A 21,437-nucleotide genomic window follows, 5' to 3' on the forward strand; every position below is an offset into this window, starting at 1 on the left:
AGCGTACCACCAGAGAAATGCATCCAGGTGGTTGTCTTTTTCCCATTTTGATATATTCAATTTTTTCCACATACTCTTCCTTGAACAATTAGAATAATTTTGCATAAGTTCAAGAGGATTCTGCAAATTTAGCTTCTGCTACTCACCTTCACGAGTGACAGAGTAAGGGAATCCCTACAGTTTCGTAGCAGAGCTTCACATTCAGTAAGTGATTTATTATCTAGTGCAATGCCATTGATCTGCAGACAAAAGAAACCAGAACACACATCTGTAAGTCAAAGGTAATAGGTAGAGAGGATTTAAGGTAGAGCATCTCTGAAACAGGGAAAACACTAGTCTACACATGTGTATGTGATTGTAGTCTGGTTGATGTTTGTGCATTTTCAAGAGTGGAGAATGGAAAACTCCTAAGCCCAATCTGCTGCTCCTGCAGGGACACAGGTTAAACCCACCAGCTCACTACAGCCTCTGTGCAGTTGTACCAACAGCAACCACCTCCCTTTCACAGTGCACAAACCACACCCATCCTGTAAGGCTGCAAATGCACCCAGGGACAGACTCCGCCCCAGGACATGTGACAGCTGTGGCACCAACATCATTTACAAGACAAGGAACCTCTCATCCAATGAATGCCTATTTGGAACTGACCTTTCCCACTCAATATAAGAATCACAGATATCATTTTATATATATATATATATATATATATATATATATATATATATATATATATATATATATATATAAGCCAAGTGTGAAGAATAAGTTAATGCTTCCGCCAAAAATTCTCACATGAACTCAGGAAATAAGCTGCACATTATACTCATCACTCAGCATACAAAAAAATTAATTTAGAATAAATATTCAGTGAATTTACAAAAAAGGACTTAATATTACAAAAGTAAAAAATTGATTGGAATGTTTGGCATCTTAAAGAGTAGCATCAATGATAACACTTCAAAACAAATAAAAATTTTAAAAGACAAATGAGTTTTTAAGACTTACAGCAATTATTCTATCTCCCACAGTAAGGGAACCCTCTTTGGCAGCTGGGCTTCCAGGCACAACAGCAGCAACAAATACTCCATTTTCTAGACTGACTCCACTATCTGAAATACACAAAAAAGAATTTGATTCTGCAACACAAATATATTGCTCACATGGCAGGTCTGACCTGCCTGCACAAGAAAGAAATGTGACTACCAATCCAGCTGAATTTCAGTTTCTGAAAACCCTTCCAAAGTAATAACAAGACAGAGAAAACAAGAATTTTGAATACCCAAAAAATTAATATAATCAGACAAAGATGGGCTAACTGGGTTTAACAGACTTGTTTACAGTCCCATGAAGACTCCAATGAGGTAGCTAATTCGAGACAAGTATTTAAAAACAAAATCAACTTAAACCCACCCAAGGGCAAAAAGAAAACCTGTACTTAGAAGGTGAAGCTATTATCAATAGAAGCATTCTTGGTTTGCTTAAAAAAATTAATGAGAACTCATCTCTAGGAGGCCCTTAACATGTAAATGTCACTTAAGCAAGGACTCAGAGAACATGTACCTTTATGTCAAGCCTTACTTGGCTGAACAAATATGTGGCATTTACTTCCACCCTTCACAGTCATTACCTTTATGTCCAGAAACATTGATGTGAAGAGGTGTTATCACTCGTCCACCTAAAGACTTCCTTCTTCGAACCACCATATTAATAACACCTCCTCCATTTAGAACAGCTTTTATTACTTGTTTTTTATCCTTATTGGTAAGATCCACATCATTTATCTTCAGCAGCCAATCATTCACTCTGGTAGATATACAGAATTAGGCAGGTCAGTTATAAGCACACTTTGCTGGACACAGCACATGAAAAACGTTCCATGAAAAGGCATGCAAGAGAGCTGATCTCAATAAACTCATCCTTCATTATCTGGAGTTATCCATTCCTGAAAAAGCATTAAATAGGAGCTAAATGAAAACCAGGACTGCTAGTCTGCACTTCATTAGGAAAAGTATATCCTCAAATCACTAGTGACTACTTTTTGTTTAAAAGCAATACTTTGTAAATGAGAAGAGTTACTAAAAAGCTTCTATCAACACCAAGAATGGCAGATGGTTCCAAATGACCCCTTGCTCTACTCTCCTTTTCTCCTTCCCTCCCTCAGTAACTTACCCTCATGTCTTTCCCAAAATTTAAATAAACAGATTTAGGTTTGAGGAGATAATAATGGAGTAAACAGGGCACAGTGCAACAAAAGAACACTTCAAATTCTTTAAAGTGCTGAGTCAAACAGTGTTTAATTTCTGCAATGCTTTTAGGCATTCGTCTTCTCAGTGTGATTTCCCAACCAACATTAATAATACACACATGGCAAATGATAAAGAAAAAAGAACTTTAAAAAAATGAAAATAATGAAGACAATTTCCAATATGCTCACATTTAGCTTATTATCACCAAAAAACCAAAGGAAGGTATGTTCCTACGTCAAACCCTACCTTAGCCGACCATCAGCAATACTTCCTTTGTCTACTTTGGTAACGAAGATCCCGCAGTCTCCAGGGAGGTACGGCTCGTTCACACCTTCTGCCACATCAAAACCAAGTGCTTTCAAGTCCATATCATCCTAGTAAATATTAATGACAAGTGATTCCACTGCACTGGCAAACAGTGTCTGTTACCAAGAGGCATTACTGCATGTCAGCACTACATTCTTATGTTTACAGGGTTCCTGCATCAGGTAAGTTGGGGTTTTTTAGGTACATAAATATATAAACTCCATTTACATTAGTCTTCTGGCATTAGAATGATCCTTCTCTATCAGATTAAGGCTTAAATAACACAAATGGGGAACTTCACCAAAGAGGAACAGAAAAGCAGCTGAGAATGTGAAAAAGCCCATTCAGACACATAGAACCTGTTTTAAAGTACAGTATTGGTTGTGTAATGATAAAACAAGGACACATTTCCCAAGAATTGCCAAGGTAAGGAATCAGCATTGTGTCTTAGTAGTGAACTCAGACAGATGTCTGCTGTGGTATGACTAGAAACCAGAAGTAAACAGGAAAGACAGCTCTAACACTATGGGGGACCATTTCTAAATACAGATTTAGAGGTGATTTTCTACCAAGCCTGACTCAAACCAGATCATTCTTGATGTGAAAATTTACAAAAATCTTTAAGAGATCATTCATTGAATAAACCAGGGAAATTTTAACGTAGTGCTTGCTTTGGTAAATGATAAGGTCATTGTAAGGAAAAAAACTTATCCAAAAAAATAGTAAATTGGTATCAACTGACCACAAACAGATTTATTAGTGCTATTTTCACTGTTAGATAATGCACTTCTAAAAAGGAGAGAACTCTACTTGAAGCTGTCTACTGGATCCATCTCAGCATACTGAAGGGTTATGATACTTGAAAAAAGTATCATATTTTCATGATAACATGAAAAAAATAAGTAGAGTCTACAGCGGATGTGTAAGTACAGTTCAAGTTGTTCCCTCGAAATCAGAAGAACACAACGTCTTCAGGGAGCACAAAAGGTACCTGATAAAAGCTGAAGATAAAGCAGGCAAAAAGATCAAGATTTACGAGAAAATAAATTGAGCTATAGCTGACAAAAGCATATTAAAATCCTTATGATTCTTCCAAATGCCCTATGCAAGAAAAAGAATTCACAGGGAGGAGCATGAGGCTGCCATAAAGAAAGGATCAAGCAGAGTTCACAGTATCATTACAAAGCATCAGAGTTGAAAAGTGAGTATTATTTCTCTTAGATTTGAGCTGAGTGATTATGTATAACACAAGTTTAATCAGACAGGTGAAGTTTAAGCAAAAATAAAAGGACTGAAATGTATTCAATTCTATAATCTCGACCCTGGAATCCAAATGCTGGTAGGTCAGCAAAGATTTTTCCCCATATTTGATCAATTTTGGCACAATATTATTACTATAATTTGATAGCAGCAAGTGTAACCCCTATGTTTAGAAAAGGGAAACACATTCAAATGACAAAGTGCACATATTTGATCTCAGTAATGCAAACATGTAGGAGCAATCTTTGAAGTAAAGAGTAACTAAATTACTGTACATGAATGTAAAATTCATCAGGCTGCAATGTTGTTGATCACAGGCACATCATATGTTGTTGATCACAGGACATCATACGCTAGACTTACTAATTAATTCAACAGACAATTGACAAGCAAAATTATTAGTTATCAGTTAAAACTGAGGAGATGCAAAGGAACAAAACTGATCAGAAGTGCTGAAAAAGCTTGTGAAAGGGGAATTATTATTCCAGAAAGAATTAACAGATGGTGATTCTGATGGATCAACATTGGTACTCAGTTCATCTTATCTCTTCAATATGTATTTCAAAATATAATAACACTAAATAATATTTTTGTGTCAAAAAAAGAACATATTAGTGATTTTGTAGGGATGCACTGTCAGAACACAGACAGATTGGAAAGGCATAAAAAAAGATGACCCCTGAATATTGCAGTAAAATAAAAGGGATTTAATTTGACAGCATTTAATCACTAAAGTTTGTCATTCAGGAATGACAAATTCTGGCATATACAGAAGCTGTTATAAATTAATCACAGTCTGGAAGACTACCTGTGTATTTCATGTGTTCAAAAAAGTGTTACCATTAACAATGGGATGTACCAACCAAACATTTCACAAAGAAGAACATTCAAGAACTACATACATTGCAGCAAATTAAAAATTTTAGACAACAATGAAAAAAAGTGAAATTATATGGAGAATAATACTAGTAGGATAATGAGAGGAAGTAGAGGTTATCTGGATTGCTAAACTTAAGAACTTTACTTAATATGCCAAAATAGAAGAGGGATTTAATTTCCTCTACAGAGAAGCAAGAGATTAGCATCTCCTTTCATCCCAGATTTTCAAACTGAACAATAATGTAGCCCTAAAATCCATGTTCACCATGAATAAGCGCTTTTAATACTTTAAAATTTCTAACCAGCAGATCTGAGCAAAAGTAGGAGAAATAGCTTAGTGTAAAATATTAACTATTTTATGCATAGATTTTAAGTGTTGTTGCCCATAAAAGATTGGAGTCTAATATCACTGTTTCCTTCACATCTTAAGTTTTGGCTGCCTTAGCATTGCCATGTCTGCAGTGAATCACAGACTTAAAGACCACTCACGGACCTGGGTACCCTGCAACACTAGATGTAGGAACTATTTTTATTTATAATGCATATGAAGAAAATTATAAAGCTTGTATATAACAGCTTGGTTTTATCAACTACTTTTATGCAGCTGTTACTGCACTTGGTGCCTCCACGTGCACCTACACAGTTCTTTGCCAAACAACAGAGAACTAAAAAGACCAAAATCATATTTTAAATCTTACCTAGTATTTAAAGACTATAATTGGCTTCAAAGCTATTCAATACACAAGAAAAAGCAGTGTATGATTTTACTTACTCTGTCTTTTTCAAATTCTACCACTTCTGTTTCCCATTCCAGAGAATCTGTATCTATGGCTGAGTCATGGGAACTATGGGCCATCAATTGACGAAATCTGGCCTCCTTTTCCAACTGATTTTCCATCTTTTCCCTAGGCAAAGAAAATTATTATTTGCAGACACAGACAACATCCTTTTATATAAACTGAAAAATAATGTTACGATTGTGATAGATATTATATTTGGTTTTCTAAATCAAAAATCCAAGCTGCATCAAAAATTTCCTTCAGCTTCTGTCTTTCCAATAGTCTTGGTGGTCTGCTATCAAATTGACTTTTCATTTCTATTTATTGTCTTAACATAGTCTTACATTTTTTGCAATATTTTTACATGACTAAGTGCACAAGTAGGTTTCTTACATCTTCCAAAAAATGCATTTAATTTACCCTCAGATAAGCTCTATCAGTATGCAGGACATGATAAATACCAATGGCAAAACCTCTCCCATAAATCAGTGAGTAAACAGCTGGGAGGAACTGAGCTGCGGTTAATATGACTTCAGTGAAAGGATCCCAATATTGCTTAAGATTATCTCCACAGCACAAAGCTTACACTATATGCTATGAATCTCATTAAGAAGATAAACCTGATACTGTCCAGTGTAATAGTTTCCATGATAACTAAAAATATAGGCAATGCTTCCACACACAATAACATGAACGCCTGCTGCCTACAGCTGTACCAACATATGGTTCACCTAAGAACACAGTTAACAAAACAAAGTTTTCATCACAAATTTTCATGCAGTTTGGTCATTTCTTTAACATACTTCAGTTCCTTCAGTTCACGAACAGCATCATTTTTCTGCTTTCTCATGTCATCCAGATTGCGAAGAGCTTCAGCCAAGTCACTCACAGCTCGGTCTCTCTCCCGCCTTAAGTTGTCACACAAAGTTCTTCAAAAGAAAAAGGTTTCAATCTAGTTACTTAAAAACCCATTAAAGTTAACTGGTTTTACCACATTGTATACTTAATGCAAAATTTCAAAGAGGAGTTTCAAAAGTTTTCTATCTGGAAAATAAAAAGGATAAGGAAGAAAAAATGACATGCTAGGTCTTAATTCTTCATCCCTTCATCCCTTTCAGAACCTTATTTCTACTTATCTTCTTTAAACTAGCAGAAAAAACCCTTATTTAAGTATTTTTCTTAGTTCCTTATAGTTCCTTAGATATATTTAGTAGTAAATATGTTGGATACTTTTTGTGCATGTCCCCACAGGCAAAGAATTATGTGCAGGACGAGAGCTACAGCAGGATTATTAGTACAGCATGCCTAAAAGATTGCATGATTGGCTGTTCCTACACAGCAGTGCTGTTAGACTCAAGGGTATTTACTAGAGACATTTTGCTTATGAAAGCACAGAAAACGACAAAGATCTTGTAAGGTGCCCTCACCATTTAAAAAAAATATCACCATGTGACAGCTAATGCAGAGGAAGTGCTGGCGAAATCCAGCCATCCTAGAACTGCATCAGCTGCACACCAGGTGTAACAGAGATCACTCAGGTATCATCTGGCAGTTGTTTACCGTATGCTTTCCCTTTCTGCAACAATCTTATCCCGCTCTTGAAAGGCCCAATCCCTCCTACACTTGGCTACTTCTGCTTCCTGGACAGCTTCCTTTAGTTCTTGTGACATTGCCTCATATTGCTTCCGAAGCATTTCAATTTCTTTGTTTGCTCTTTCTATGTCTAGGGTAGCAGAATCTTGTATCTAGGAATTAAGAAACACAGATAAGTATTTTAGGCACAATTTTTAAATACATATGCATAAACAGCTTTTACTATCTGTATGTTGCCTGATGTATTCAATTCTTACGATTCCATGAAAAATATTCATTTATTTTAGCAGCAGCTTTGGGGGTGGGGTGGGAGGAAAGATAACATCTGCTGCAATGCATTTCATTCAGTAGTACACAAATTTGTACAACTATGTGAATAAGAATCCTCACTTCAAAATAACATCAGTGGATGTTTCAGATTTCAGAGATGATATTCTGTGCTTCAATCTTGTTCTGGTTAGCAGACAGGAAAAACCTTCAAGTATACTTAAAAATCAGATACACTACTATATGCAACTGCTATAGTATATATATAGTATATATAGACAACACATATTTCCTGCATTAACACATATTCCTGCAATAATTTCCTGTTATTTACCCTGAGACAACAATTCCAAGACTTGGGATTCATACAGGTTTCTTAATTCCAAAGCAATTAAATTGAAGAGCAATGGAATTGAAAGAAAGTTTTTTTATTTAATGCTTCTTGTTTTAGGTAAGAATTACTTAACCTTAAGTTAACTTGTCCCTCCAAAATTCCCTATTTTGAACAAGAGAGATGATGACAAAGTAAGACAAATACACAAAGAAAACTCCAAGCTTGCAGCACAATAACACAAGCCAACTACAACAGTACAGCCCACCAGAAGCTGTGGGCTTGCAAACAATTGCGTGTGGTTAATTTCAAGAATATAAATGGAACTAAAGAATCTAGACTTATTGACTCACAATTTGGTTAAAATGTAAACTTTTTCTGTTTATATTTACAAACACAGTATCAAGCACAACTACATTTCTTTCAAACAAGAATTTCTGTCAGTATGCCTTGAAGAACATACATGCACGTGTTTGTGTTTTAGAGTGACTTGAGGAAAAGAGGGAAGACTCCCAGTGTGCCCAGACTTTAATCTCTTGCAAGTTACTGACCTAGCTAAGCTAAGAAAGAAAAAGGCATCAGTAAAGACTTGCAATACCTGACGGGCTTGATAATATTCCCTTAGCAGATGGTCTCTCTGGATGATAGCTTCTGTTCTCTCTTTCCTGGCAACATCTCTTTCTTCCTTCACTGTCTCTATATCCTTGCAAGCTTGATCAAGTTCCTTCTGGGCCTCAGCTTTGTCCTTCACTTCATGACAGTACTTTTCCAGTAACTCATTCCTCTCACAAATTGCTCGATCTCTTTCCACTAGAGCAGAGTTTAGTTCCTAAAACAAGATCCATTGTTTGCAGTAGGTTAAGTTCAGAAGGAAATAGTTCATCTTTCCAATTGAATACACGTCATGACATCTTAAAAGCCTAGAGAGTTTACTGCTAATGTTCTGAAAAATGGGGGCAGATCACATGACATACAAGTAAGTACTAGCAAAGAATATTAAATGTGGTATTAAAAATATCACACCCTCACACGAGCATAGTGCTTTGTCAAAAGTAAGCAAGATTCTGGGAGCACTGATAGCTTTGAAGAACCTAAATGAGAAAAGGTTATTAACCAGACAGACTTGGTGTTTAAAAAAAAAAAAAACCCAGTTGCTAAATATGACAAAGGGTAATATATTACAAATATTTTTTAACAACTGCTTCAATTTTACAGGACTGAAATAATTTAGACAACCCAGCTACATAAGCATCTTACAGCTTCTCCATGAGTTTTAAAGGAACATTAAAGTTATATGCCATTAAGATACCAATGTGCTACAGAATGTTGAAGATAAAACTACAATATTCTATAAAGCAGAATAACAGTACATCTTAAGTGCGGAATTCAACTGCACTGTAATAAAAAAGATAAGGCAAATGTAGAAGTGTTCTAAAATAAAATCTGCCCTTCTAAAATTACTTAAATTAGACTTCCCATTAGAAGAATGGGTCATCGAAACAATTCAATTTCATGCCACTACAGTTTCAGACGAATCAGTTTCTAGAAGCATTCAGTCAATGGCTACAAAGAAGTCCTACAAATAGGCACTCCTAGCTGGAAACTAGCGATGTTTGGATTGCCAAAAGCTAACCAGAGACAGCTGACATCTCAAAAGGAAATAAAGAAAGGGTTGAAGTGCTTAAGGATAGAAAGACACCGTGTCATAAACTGATTTTCATTCATTTACCTCTACAGTTTGCAAAGAATAAAACTGAATATTTAAAGCACAGATGACAATTGCATTTTCCTGTACTAACAGAATTGTTTTTGAGATGTACATCTATTTAAGGCTAGTCAGACTATTAACAGTGACATTAAGAGTGCCATTTTTGCTGTAGAGTAGCAGATGAGCACTGAATTAATGAATCACTCTGTAAGTGAATCTCAATTACCATAAAGCCCAAGTGCTTTCAACACCAGGAAGACCTTCCTCGCACAGTAACTCTGAAGAGAGAAAACCCCCTGAAGTGTCTGCTGGTGCAGACAAGTTTTAATACTGAAAACAGCATTTTTCACAGTTTAACTACAGTTTGTATAAAATGTGCGTTCAAATGTGTGTATAAAACTTACACAAAAATATTAAGTCTTTTCTCACAAGTAGCTAAGATGAAAGTCACCAAGGCAGAGGCAAGACCTTCACTAAACAAGAATTTACAGTCCTTTAATGTGATTGGAAAAAATACACACTACCACAGTTTAATTCAGCATGCTCAGTATAAACCATCTGAATAGGAGCAGCCATTGCCTCCAGTGGTCAGTGGTAAAATTTCACCTCTGTCTTTTTCCTATGACATTTGCACAAAATTACAACTACACAGCACAGGGAAATGTGCCATTTGGCACTGACTAGAACAGCTTCTGTCTGAAAACAGTAGAGCAGTTTGAGTTGAATGATTCTGAATTTGTGAATTATTTTTATGTTTTAAGGAAGTTCTCACATCTGAATATAACATAAGGACAAAATATAACAGAACTGTTAAACTGAGGGGAAAACCGACTATCATTGAGATAAAACATAACATTCATTCAGTATTTCCCAGAGTAAAAGATTATGCCAAACAAAAAAAAGCACCACTGGAGAAAGGAGAGGGGGAAATCACTAACATCCAATCCCTGACTTTGAGTGGGTGAGTTCAGGAGAACTTAATCCAAAATTGTCCATTAGTGAAAAAATAATGTTATTTCTTCTATCATTTATAAATACCAGAAAATTAGTACATTTTAGATGTCTATTGAACCAATAAGTTTGGGCATGTGTGACTAATAAAAGCTTACATGTCTAACTTGGAAACTACCTGACCTCATCAGTAGCTGCTCAGATAGAATGCTTTAAAAAATCAACCTCTTCCCCATTTCAGTTGCTTTAGGATTTCTCTAGGACACCCATGGCACACTAGCAAACACAAGCTTTAGGGAAGAAACTACATTTAAAATTACCTAAATGGATTCAGTGCTGTTTTAAACAATTAATGACCACTATGTAAGAGGGCACTTAAAGGTACCACATACCACAGGAAAAGTGAAAACCACTAAGTTGCCTTTTCAGAGAGCACCAGAACAACTGTGCACTGAGAGGATAATACCACTTACAGGGGACATATTTCAGGATACTAGTTCAAGTGAATCAATACATTGATCAATAATTTTTTTTAATGTTTCAAACATTTTCCTTAACAGATCTACAAAATCCCTTCTGCATTGAACACGGCTGCAGCAAGCCAGTACCACGTGACACAAGAGCATACCTCTTTACAAGGAGAAGAGTCATAGCTACAGGAAAGAAAAACAGTAACAAAAAGACAACTCAAGTATGGCTATTTTACACCTTTTAGAACATTACAGCAGCAGCTATTTCTGCTTTCTGAAGGGCCAGTTCTGGGGATGAAGAAAAGCATGTGTCTCTGCCTTGCCAGTACCCCACTCCCAGTCCTAGGCTCTTGCTGATTCTTGTTCAAACACCCCTTCAAGTCAATACCCACATAATTAAAATTTTAATTCCCTGCCCCTTCAGGCACTTCAGCAAATTACTCATAGTGCCGGAATGACAGATATAAAGAATTGGAACAGAATGACTAATTGTGGCTATTTCCCTGAGTATTCCTAACCTACCCTGATCCCACTGAAATCAATAGACATTCTGATTGGCTTAAATGCTTTGATGAAAGTAGAAGAGGTATGAAACATATTAAAACCTCACACACTGTATAACTGAATTACTGAGTTAACAAATATGCAGGGCTAGAAAATATGACTTCTTAAAACCACAATTTAGTCATACTTAGAAACTCTGATGCCACATATCACAGTCCACTTATGTTCCTCAAAAATGGTGTTATTTATTTAAAAGAAAGCTCCACTCGTAATTTTTTGTAAGAATATTTTGTTCAGATGTAATGCCGTGAAAAGAGTAAAATAAGATTCATAGGCAATGGAATACATTTGCTTGTATCTATTTCATGCTGAATTAAGTATTTGTAAACCAAATAGTCAAGTGAATGCATGTCAGCGGAAATGAAACTGAGCAGCAAACCGTGTTCTGCAAATCATAACAGCTTCATTCTGACATGGCTGTGATATAAGCATTTCAAGAACATACTGCTGAAAAATAGAAAGTTCTGGTTTCACACTTTCAGGCATGCCTGAATTCTAAAGAAAAACTCTTCAAAATATCCTCTTTAAGTTATAGGCAGTAGAAGGGCAAATGCATGTCAGCACAGGCTTTGCGTAAGTATTTGAGATGACTTGATCATGTACCATCTTAAGCCACAGCAGACAGTATCCAGTGGTTCCTGTAGAGGTTAAAAGTTTAAAATAATGAGTATTTAGAGCTATATTATTACAGAGAGCATTACTTAAGAAGATATAAAAGACTAACACAGCAAAGGAAAGGATTTATAATATGCAGGACAGAATTAAGTCAAGTGTATAGCAAATTTCAACTGGCAAGTACTCTGTTCAAACATGGAAATTGACAATAAACAGGACTGGTATAGGAGAACATCAGAACACAATTTCCTCTGCAGTGGATTCCTATTTTCCATTTATCAGTCATACATTTCTGATTCCAGCATAAACAACATATACTCATTTCCCTTCCCCACTGAAACAATAGTTTAGTACCTGTCTTAAAGCTTCCATCTCTTCACTGGCCACTCGCTTCTCAGAAGAAGTGTTCTTCAGCTTGGACTCAGCAAGCTCCAGCTCTGTTTGTAGCTTATCTACCTCTTTGATTACTTGATCTCTCTCACTCATTATGAGGCGGTACTCATTGAAAACTGAATCCCTTTCCTCCTTGTATTTTTCTGCATCCTTGGCTGCTTTCAACTGCATTGTTTTGAATCTTGTCACCTCTGACTGTAATCGCTCCATCTCTCTCTGCAACTCTTTATTTTGTGCTGTGGCATTGCTTAGTTCCTGCTGTACTGATTCAAACCTAAAAACAAGCAGAAACATCAGTAAAACACTTGTTACCCATTTTCATACATTAAGGATTTGGGTGGGCAACAAAATGTATCCATTGGTGAAACATAACCACAGAGGACCTGTTAGAAAATGTATTCTCTGTACTGCAAAATAACCGCTGCTTTAGGAATGTTAGTGAACCCTAAGGAACATTACAGAACCGCTTTAAAGACTGAACCATAACAATTATAAGGAACCATTTACAAACGTGGAGAAAACCATTTTTCGGTTTTGGTCTGTGGAAGTCGTGCATCACCCCTAACAGTCAATGAAAACATTCTTAAATCACCCATGAATGCTCTTTGCAGTCCTGGTGTCTGCTGATGCCCTTCCTACCCCATATGGTTAACTGTGTAGGCTTGGTATCAAGGAGCAGAGAGGAGTGTAAGTGTGCTGTGACTGTCCGTGCCCTTCTATTTTAGCACGTCCCTTCTCAGTGAAGCAAGACTCCTACACCTGCAGCCAGAGAACTCTGCTGTCAGCCCAAAGCCCTGTCTCACAGTCCCCCACAGTCTGCAATTCTAAAACCATGAAAAGTACATAACTTAGGCTTGAGATGATCTTCATCTGCAAAACACGTTTAGAAATTATATTCCCTTATTGATTTGCTTTTAGTATTTAAATAAGGAGATATATATACAGGTTCACCTTGAGTTAAAGAGTTTGTTTTGAACAAAGTCTGAGGTTTAACAAAATTCTGGTTATATTTGACTCCTGTATCTACAACCAAAAATAAACATAGGTTGAAAAGCAGAGTATCCCTTTCTCACACAAGCCAAACAACGGTTAAAATTCCATATACAATTCTAAAACGGTAAATTTTCTTATGAAAATGCACCATTTCTCCAAATTAGCACCCCATCACACATTCTAGAACCTTCCAGAAGATTTTATATAAATACACATGCTTACTCATCACAGTAAGAGTACATCCAGTAGAGGAAAAATTTAGGAAAAAGGTTAGAAAGGCATTTGTGATTCTAGCACAGGAGAAATAAGATGCTACATTAGCATTGATAAGTCAAAGGTACCAGAATTCGGTTCTACCTCCTAAGAGAGGACGAATATTGCTGCTGGAAATGAATAGCTGTGTCCCTTTGCTTCATTAGCATGTCAATCTGTTTCTGCAGACGCCTGTTCTCCTCCTCAGCCTGCTCCAGGCGGCTCAGGTCGGTGTTGTGACTGGCGATCTTCTCGTTGTACCGTTTCCGCAGGGCGTCGTAATCCTTCTTCACACCCTCCAGCTTGTCCATTGCTGTATCGTAAAGTTTATTTAGTATCTCTGATGACCCATTTTGCTTCATAACCTTAAAAAAATGACAGACACTCTGTCAATAACCTTTACTGTTAAGCAGTTCAAGAAATTTGATTTAAAACATATAGATAAGAAACAAAATTAGAACAAAAATACATTAACCAATTTTAGTAATCATTCTTTTTAATTGCTAAGGAAAGACTGAACCTCTTTTAAGTGTCACTGTTACTTCTAAGCATTATTACACCTGTTTTCTGTTGAGTTAAAAGTCTGCTATATCACAAGGGCACAAGCATATGAAAATCTCTCTCTAAAGGCAATTGTTATGAACACCTAATTAAACCCATGTTGTTTTTGAAGTACTTGTAGTTTTAGCAAGAGGCAATCACTACTTGATGACCAAGATGATAGTGGTAATTTAGGAGATGCCCACGAGGTGGCATTCACGATAGGTTGCCTGTATCCTCTGAATGAAAAAAATAATTAAAAACTTAACTTATTCTTAAGAATAAGATCTACCCAAAATATGTTATACTCTCAGGCATATTATTTTAATATTCATACAATATTTCATCTGAGAACTTCCCATAGAGGTTTGTGTTTCAAAAAGCATACATAAAAAGATGAACAGGAAGAGAAAAATCCATTTAAACATGAATAAAGCCTGACCTGAATCTTAGTTTTAAATTAATTTACAACAACGTAGGAATCTTGCCGTAAATTGCAACACTGATGATACATGACCAGCAACAACATAAGAAAGCCCTAATGAGTGTCAGCAAATCTAGTCCTTGTTCATTCTCAAAAGGCAAAAAAATTTGCTTGAAATAAAGCCTAAAGCCTTTTCTTTTTAATTTTATGCTCCTTTTTTCTGGTTTTGTCTTTTAAATTCAAATCTTGCCCTGATGAAGCAGTGGGAAGAAGCAGAAATGCTCTGTATAGAGAGGTGCCAGGAATTATATAATGCTAACATTAGCCTACAGAGGTATGTCCCTAACTATCTGAAAATAAAAAGTATTAAAAAAACTAGAAGGAAAACAGAAGAAAACATGAGCTCCATAAAAATTTGAAACCCAACAGGCAGCAGCTATCCTGCACAAATTGGCTCCTCATCTTTTGTGTCTAATATTCAAGTGAGGACCAGTTCCTGAACGTGGAGGAACCTGGGTGGCAGCAGACCAGAAGGGAAGGGGAGAGCAAGGGGCTGCCCACTCTTCATTGCCCAGAGGCTAACAACTCTCACTGTTAATAAACCACTTAGCTACACAGGCAAGATAACAGAACAGAGACAAGCATTCTGTAGCCTGATACTGGTCTCCTTTAACTAACCAGGATGTATAAAAGTGGCCCTGAAACAGGACACCACTTGGGCTATTTCCATACACATCCCAATCCTCCCTAGATCCAGCAGGACAACCCACAGAGAACTGGACACATGATTAGCCAGCATACTTCAGTGAACCATTTCAGATAAGCTAAACACGTGGTAAACTGTAAGCATATGTAAAATGTAAATGCACAGATTTAAACCCACTCAAGAAAGCCATTTTTCTGAAGACTACTTCCCAAATGAGTTTAAGAACAGGTTTGAGAACAAAATAGGAATTCAAAGAGAAACAAAGCACTTCTCACTGTCTAAAGCATATATAGAATGCATTTATGTTGAAAACACACTAAATCATTAAAGAAAAGAAGGACTAATACACAAGAAATGGGATGGAATTCAGCATAAACTTGCTAACACAGATTTGCCAGAGGAAGATAGACACACCAGTGCAATAAATGTCTCCCATTCAAAATCCCAATGAAAGAAAGTAAATAGTCCCGGCTGGCCCAAGGAACACAGCCATGGCAACATGAAACTCCATATGTGAGCAGCAGAAACTTAAGCTGGTCAGCTGCTACACGGCAAATCCATGACAATCCCACACAGAGTAATTTGATCAAAAGCTTTTGCTCTCTGAGGCCATGAAGACGTTTTGCTATGACCTGACAACAAAACAACACGTCAGAGGGATCAACACAGACTAATTCATATGAGAAATTACAAGGACAAGGTAAGACTTTTGGCACCCCTTCAAGACGCCATGAATCACTGTGACAAGCTGAGAAATGGAGTTACACGATTTTCCCACTAAGAGTCACATGCATCATTTTCTTTAACAGTTTAATCGTGAAGTTGACATGAGACTAGATTTCTTTAAGTCCATCCTGACAATGATACTTCAGCCTCTTTCTGTGCTTCCAGATAATTCCAAACTTCAGGACCAAATGGCAAAATAGAATAGCCTTCTCTCAGAGGTTTTGCATCCTTGCTTTGCAGACTGGGAAAGTGAGGACCAATTGAGCTATTTGCCCATGCTGACACAGCAAACCATTCCTGCTATCTTCTGAACCAAGCCACTAAACAGTTTCACAGCAGAACTCCCAAGACAGTGTTAGAAAAATGGATAAAAAGGAAGAACAAATCTTCACTCCTCTTTGTACTACCTTCAAGCACCTCCTAAAGTACCACTCAGCACATGCAGCTTGCTTTGACCTTTGCCACTCAGACCCTAGCAAATAATTATTTTGGCTTGCATAGATTTTGCTTCTGAAGCCTAATGTTTGACTTGCGAGTTTGCCCTGTGAATCAGCCTAGACACAGTGAACCCAGATATCCTGTTTAACCATTCCACACATTACTGTAACAATTCTAACTAAACGATGAGATGAACAGTGGACCTGATACAACCAGTTGCTCCTTAGCATTACTCTTTTTTAAATTTTCAGAATATGTGAACAACACTGGCCTGGAGACAGCCTGTGATTTAATGTTCTGAAATGTCCAACTCTTCCAGTCCTGAAAATTTTGTCCTTTTGTTTCAAGTTAGAAAACATTAATGAACATTTTGTGATTCTTCCCAAAAAACCAACAAATATAGCATGGAAGTTGAAAGTAAGCCCTGTCCCATAAAATACCCTAGGAAAACAGTCATCTTTTTAATCACTTTACAACTTAAAGTTAGATTTCTGATGCCTTTCTACCCATTTAAAAAAATATTATGCCAATACCATCTTCACGTACACTTTTTCATCTCTGCATTTAAATATTTTTTATTCTTTTTTCCAGCTAGACAAAGAAAATCAATTAGCAATCAAGATGTCATTGTCTCCCCTAATACTGCAGGAGGTAACCTGTTTGGGAACCATTAAGACACTAAAGGCAGAAGGCTGCACGTTCAGGTTTCCCTGTGAAAGGAAGAAGCCAGGATCTGTTCCAGCACACCCACCCCAGGCCGTGGCTCACCTGCTGCTGCTGGCTGCGCAGGTCTGTGATCTCCTTCTGGTCCTCATCGTGCAGCCTCTTCATCTCCTCACAGGACTGCTGCAGGTGGTTGTGCTCCCTCACCAGCTGCGTGTTCTTCCTCTTCAGGGTGTCCATGTCCTCCTTCAGCTGGGACTGGTCGCTCAGCAGCCGACTGTGCAACGTGCTGTCACACCACACAAAAAATGCTCTTAGAGGCCAACTTGCAAGGACAAAGTCCTGGAGTAATTCGTTTCAAGCACGAGTTTTCTACCAAGAAAGCAGGCTAAACTAACTCAATTCTGCATATTGGTGCATTCCAAGCACCAGGGAAAAAACAAAACAAAACCAGAAACAAAGAGGGAAGTAGGAAAATACACAGATGTACACAGCACTCTTAAATCTCATCAGAAGAGATGATGGATTTACACCATTTCAAAGCCATTAAAAGCAGACACACAAGCACAAATAGCATAATATGATGGTTCTTGAGGTAATAGGAATTATCCCACCAATCATTTCCACTTTCTCTTGTGCTCCTCAGCTGAGCAGCAGCTAAACAAAACACATATGAAAATGAAAAAAATCTCCTTGTGTGCTACTGTTTTAAAACCAAAAAAAACCACCAAACTATAAAAAAAACTCCACAACCAACAAAAACACACTATGTATGTTTCAACTACGGTCAAGATAAAAATTTACTCCAAAGTTCATTATGCCAGCTATAATTATTGAAAGAAATACACTCACTTAAACAACTGAGAGTCACATGAGGGGGCTATCATTCAGATTAAAATTCAAGCTACAAGCCTAAAATGAGACTAAACCAATGCTGAAAAGGAGCAAATAAGTAAACTGTATTTTACTACTGCAGACCAAAAAAGTAGCTTCCATATACTGAGAAGTATTTCTATTGTTGAATCAGAATGATTCTATTTAAACACTCATACCTGCTGGAAAATATTTAAATATGTATTTATATATTTTAAAAATTGCCTTCTAAGATATGTTGTATTTCTTCCCTATGAAGTGAAATACCAATGTTTCCTGCACAGAATGACCAAAGCATTAAAAAAGTTTCCTTTAAATAAAAAGCATTTTCACAAATAATATTCCCACAATTAAGCATATGTAATTTTTACATGTAGGTTATTAATCTGCTGTCATTCAGATTTCAGTGCAAATGATAAATTCTTTAGAAGGCAAACTTTTTTTTTGTAAAGAACACAACTGCTACAGGAGAAAATAACAAGTTGAATTAAGCCTGTGTTTAAACTTCCACAGATGGCCACAAGAGCTATCACAACCTACTAAAACAGAGTAAGAAATTCCATTCTCTTGGATTACATTCTGCTCTCTAGCCTGACAGCAGAACTGTTAGACTGCAACTTCAAATCGGTAATCAGGCTTTTATTTTGATCCCATGAAGACATTGGGGATTTCTATCTCAAATTCCTAAAAGTAAAACAGGCAGTCCAAACCTGATCATTTCAAATGGGCCAGAAATGTCTTATCTGACGCAAGCATCGACCTTGCAATTTAAGTGGAAGAACAGCATTAAAAAATTACTTGATGACCATGTTCTAATACTATTTAATTTAGCACCGACTGGTAAACTCTTACCTTGTACAGCTTTACTAATACTTACTGATAAAAATCTGCCTCTTTTGCTGCTTCTTCACACCTTTTCAGTGTCTTGGTGTGTTGGTTCTGCAGAGACTGTAGGTCTGACATGGCCTTCATACACTGAATCTTCAGCCTTTCATAATCGTGATTTGGTTTTGGACTAGGCCTAGCATGGAAAAAGAATATGAGGTCAAACATCAGGTACTAGAGTGAATGAAAAGCTTTGGAAATAATTATCCAATTAAAAAATGCTATCACACAACTGTTGATATATATGTTGTTATAACATGCGTTAATTTAAATACCGACCAGTTCCCATTAAGATGAAATCACTAATAAAAAGTCACTGACTTGAACTTTATTAGTTCTATATTGTGATATAACATCTGGTAACGGGATGATTATGTGTAATTATCACAAACATACTACTGAACCTCTCTTCTGAGCAGCAACACTACTACAGAACAGAACTTCCATTGATACAAGAAATTAATCCATCACAGCACACTTGGCTTTCCTGTGCCACCACATTCAACTGTCAGTGACAAAGCCCAGACCTTCAGCGAGGGCAGGGCTGGAGCTAAACAAACCTTCTCACAGGCAGCAGCTGGAGGACCTTGTCTATAACTCCCTAGGAAAAAGAGTTAGGCTTTAAAGAAAGACTTCCAGTGGGATATCAAACACACACATCTGTGCTGGCAGAGTTAGACCAACTTGTGTTGAATTGCATGCCTGTTTGTGTGCTACCACATTCTTTCAAGCTGCTATAAATAATGAGAAAACATGTCAGAATCTACCTCACATTTCCCTAAGGTATTTGTTTGAACAAAATTTGGGTTCTTAGAACTCTCCAACACAATATAATCTCCAACAAGCATTTTTCAGTAAACTGAACAAAATAAAAGCCAAAATCAGTCAAAATAAATTTTTATTCAAATTTTTTTTGGATGATTGGGAGAGAAATTTTCAAAAATTATCTACACGGTCAAGCAATTGACCAGCATAGATTATGTCTAGAATGTATGGTAGTTGTACATGATATGTTTATTTGTAGATTAGAATTAATTAGATTTGTATATCATGGTAGAAACTAAATTAGCAGGATTATATCTTCTTCCTTTGTAGCACTAAACTTCTAAAAGAGACTCTGAATTGAACTGTTCCTTCTCTGTACAGTCATGGGATTTTTACTCCATTGAATTTTCGAGTTTCAAAATGAAGGTCCTGACATCTGTCCCTGTATCATCTCCTGGGTCTCCTATAACCCCACAGGCAATGAGAAAAAAACCAAACAAACGACCAAAAAATAAAATTAATGCCTCCAAAAGAAAACAATTGCTTTCTAATTTAACTGTGCTTGTTCTCATATCAGATTTGCTCCGCTGCTGCACAGATGACTCTTCCTCCCTCAAACTCCCCCAAATGGCTTTTCTGTAAGCACAGCCTGAAAAGCAATCAGAATTTTCTTTGCTTCATACAAAAAACAGCAACATGGATTCTGGAACTGAAATGCAGCTGGCAACTGAATCAAAACGAAAATGGTTTTGCACTACTGCAGTGGTAAGAGTTGTTAAAATAATAATAATAATAAAAACCCAAAGCCTTAAAAAAGAAATGCCAGCCACATCTGGTTCACAGATTTTCGGGGGGGGGAGTACGATATAAGGTACTTTTTGGCAACTCAGTTGCATCTGGGTTGCTGAATAGTGAGGCCTTCAATTGTAATTCTTCCTTTTCTTCTTTCTCTAGAGAAGTGCTTCTGGGAAAAAAAAAAAAAAAAAAAACCACAACAACCCTTTCCTTGATTAATAAACTTTACTAACAATTAAAGTCCAAAATCATGTAAAGTAACCAAATGTTCAAGTCATGTCTACAGGGGTGTTTTTTAGGGTATTTTTAAATTCATTATTGAGGGGTATCAAAAGTAGTATGTTACTCACACAGTACTACGGACATCACCACAACTAGTGGAGGGTTATTCTTTTAAAATACAGACATAGTTAGCATAAGTTAAACTTGATTTGAAATGTTCACACCCTTGACAGAATCACTAAAGGCCAAGTTATTGATTTAAATTAGACCTTAGGGTAAAATTATTGAAAGTAGATACCATCTGTCCACCACAATCTTAAGTGACAGCATTAACTGGAGTACAGTTTAACTCTCAGCTGTAACATTAAGCTCACTGAGACTTATTATCAAATGTTCATATTAAGCTATTAGGCCAGTCTGAAAGCTACGGTGAAACTTGTTCTACAAGTTTAACATCCATCACGTGTGTTTCCTATATTGCTGAAGTAACGCGGACATTATTCCAAAAAACAAAACAAAACAGAACAAAAAAACCCCACAACCAAAACCCAAACCAACATTAAAAAACCCAACAAAACCACCTATAAACATATGGAGACTATGTAGGTAACTACAAGTTAGCCAACCTACACAATGAGGAAGGACCAACAGTGCCACAAATAACATTCTGCATTTTAGCTCATCTACATGAAATAAAAACCACATGGATAACCAAGGCCATATGCTCCACACTGCTGTTCCAAAGCTTTATGTCTCAGCAAGAAAAACAGGATAAGAGAAGAAGGAATATTGG

General features: G+C 36.7%; 1 protein-coding gene across 4 annotated transcripts in view; it reads right to left on the bottom strand.

Annotated features, from left to right (window-relative positions):
• DLG5 (discs large MAGUK scaffold protein 5) overlaps window positions 1-21,437 on the bottom strand; it is a 97,979-nt gene that overhangs the window by 26,326 nt on the left and 50,216 nt on the right. For all 4 annotated transcript variants that reach the window (XM_066191505.1, XM_066191504.1, XM_066191506.1 and 1 more), the window contains 12 exons: window positions 18,855-18,998; window positions 17,210-17,393; window positions 13,713-13,972; window positions 12,324-12,636; window positions 8,260-8,490; window positions 7,031-7,215; window positions 6,274-6,399; window positions 5,464-5,596; window positions 2,493-2,620; window positions 1,628-1,803; window positions 1,006-1,109; window positions 147-239 (listed from right to left, as the gene is read on the bottom strand). In XM_066191505.1, the coding sequence (XP_066047602.1) occupies window positions 147-239; window positions 1,006-1,109; window positions 1,628-1,803; window positions 2,493-2,620; window positions 5,464-5,596; window positions 6,274-6,399; window positions 7,031-7,215; window positions 8,260-8,490; window positions 12,324-12,636; window positions 13,713-13,972; window positions 17,210-17,393; window positions 18,855-18,998 (2,077 nt within the window). The remainder of the gene's footprint in view (window positions 1-146; window positions 240-1,005; window positions 1,110-1,627; window positions 1,804-2,492; window positions 2,621-5,463; window positions 5,597-6,273; window positions 6,400-7,030; window positions 7,216-8,259; window positions 8,491-12,323; window positions 12,637-13,712; window positions 13,973-17,209; window positions 17,394-18,854; window positions 18,999-21,437) is intronic.

This window comes from Chamaea fasciata, unplaced genomic scaffold (assembly GCF_029207755.1).
Source record: "Chamaea fasciata isolate MVZ Bird 193981 ecotype frontalis unplaced genomic scaffold, bChaFas1.0.hap1 SCAF_9, whole genome shotgun sequence".
Taxonomy (NCBI): domain Eukaryota; kingdom Metazoa; phylum Chordata; class Aves; order Passeriformes; family Sylviidae; genus Chamaea; species Chamaea fasciata.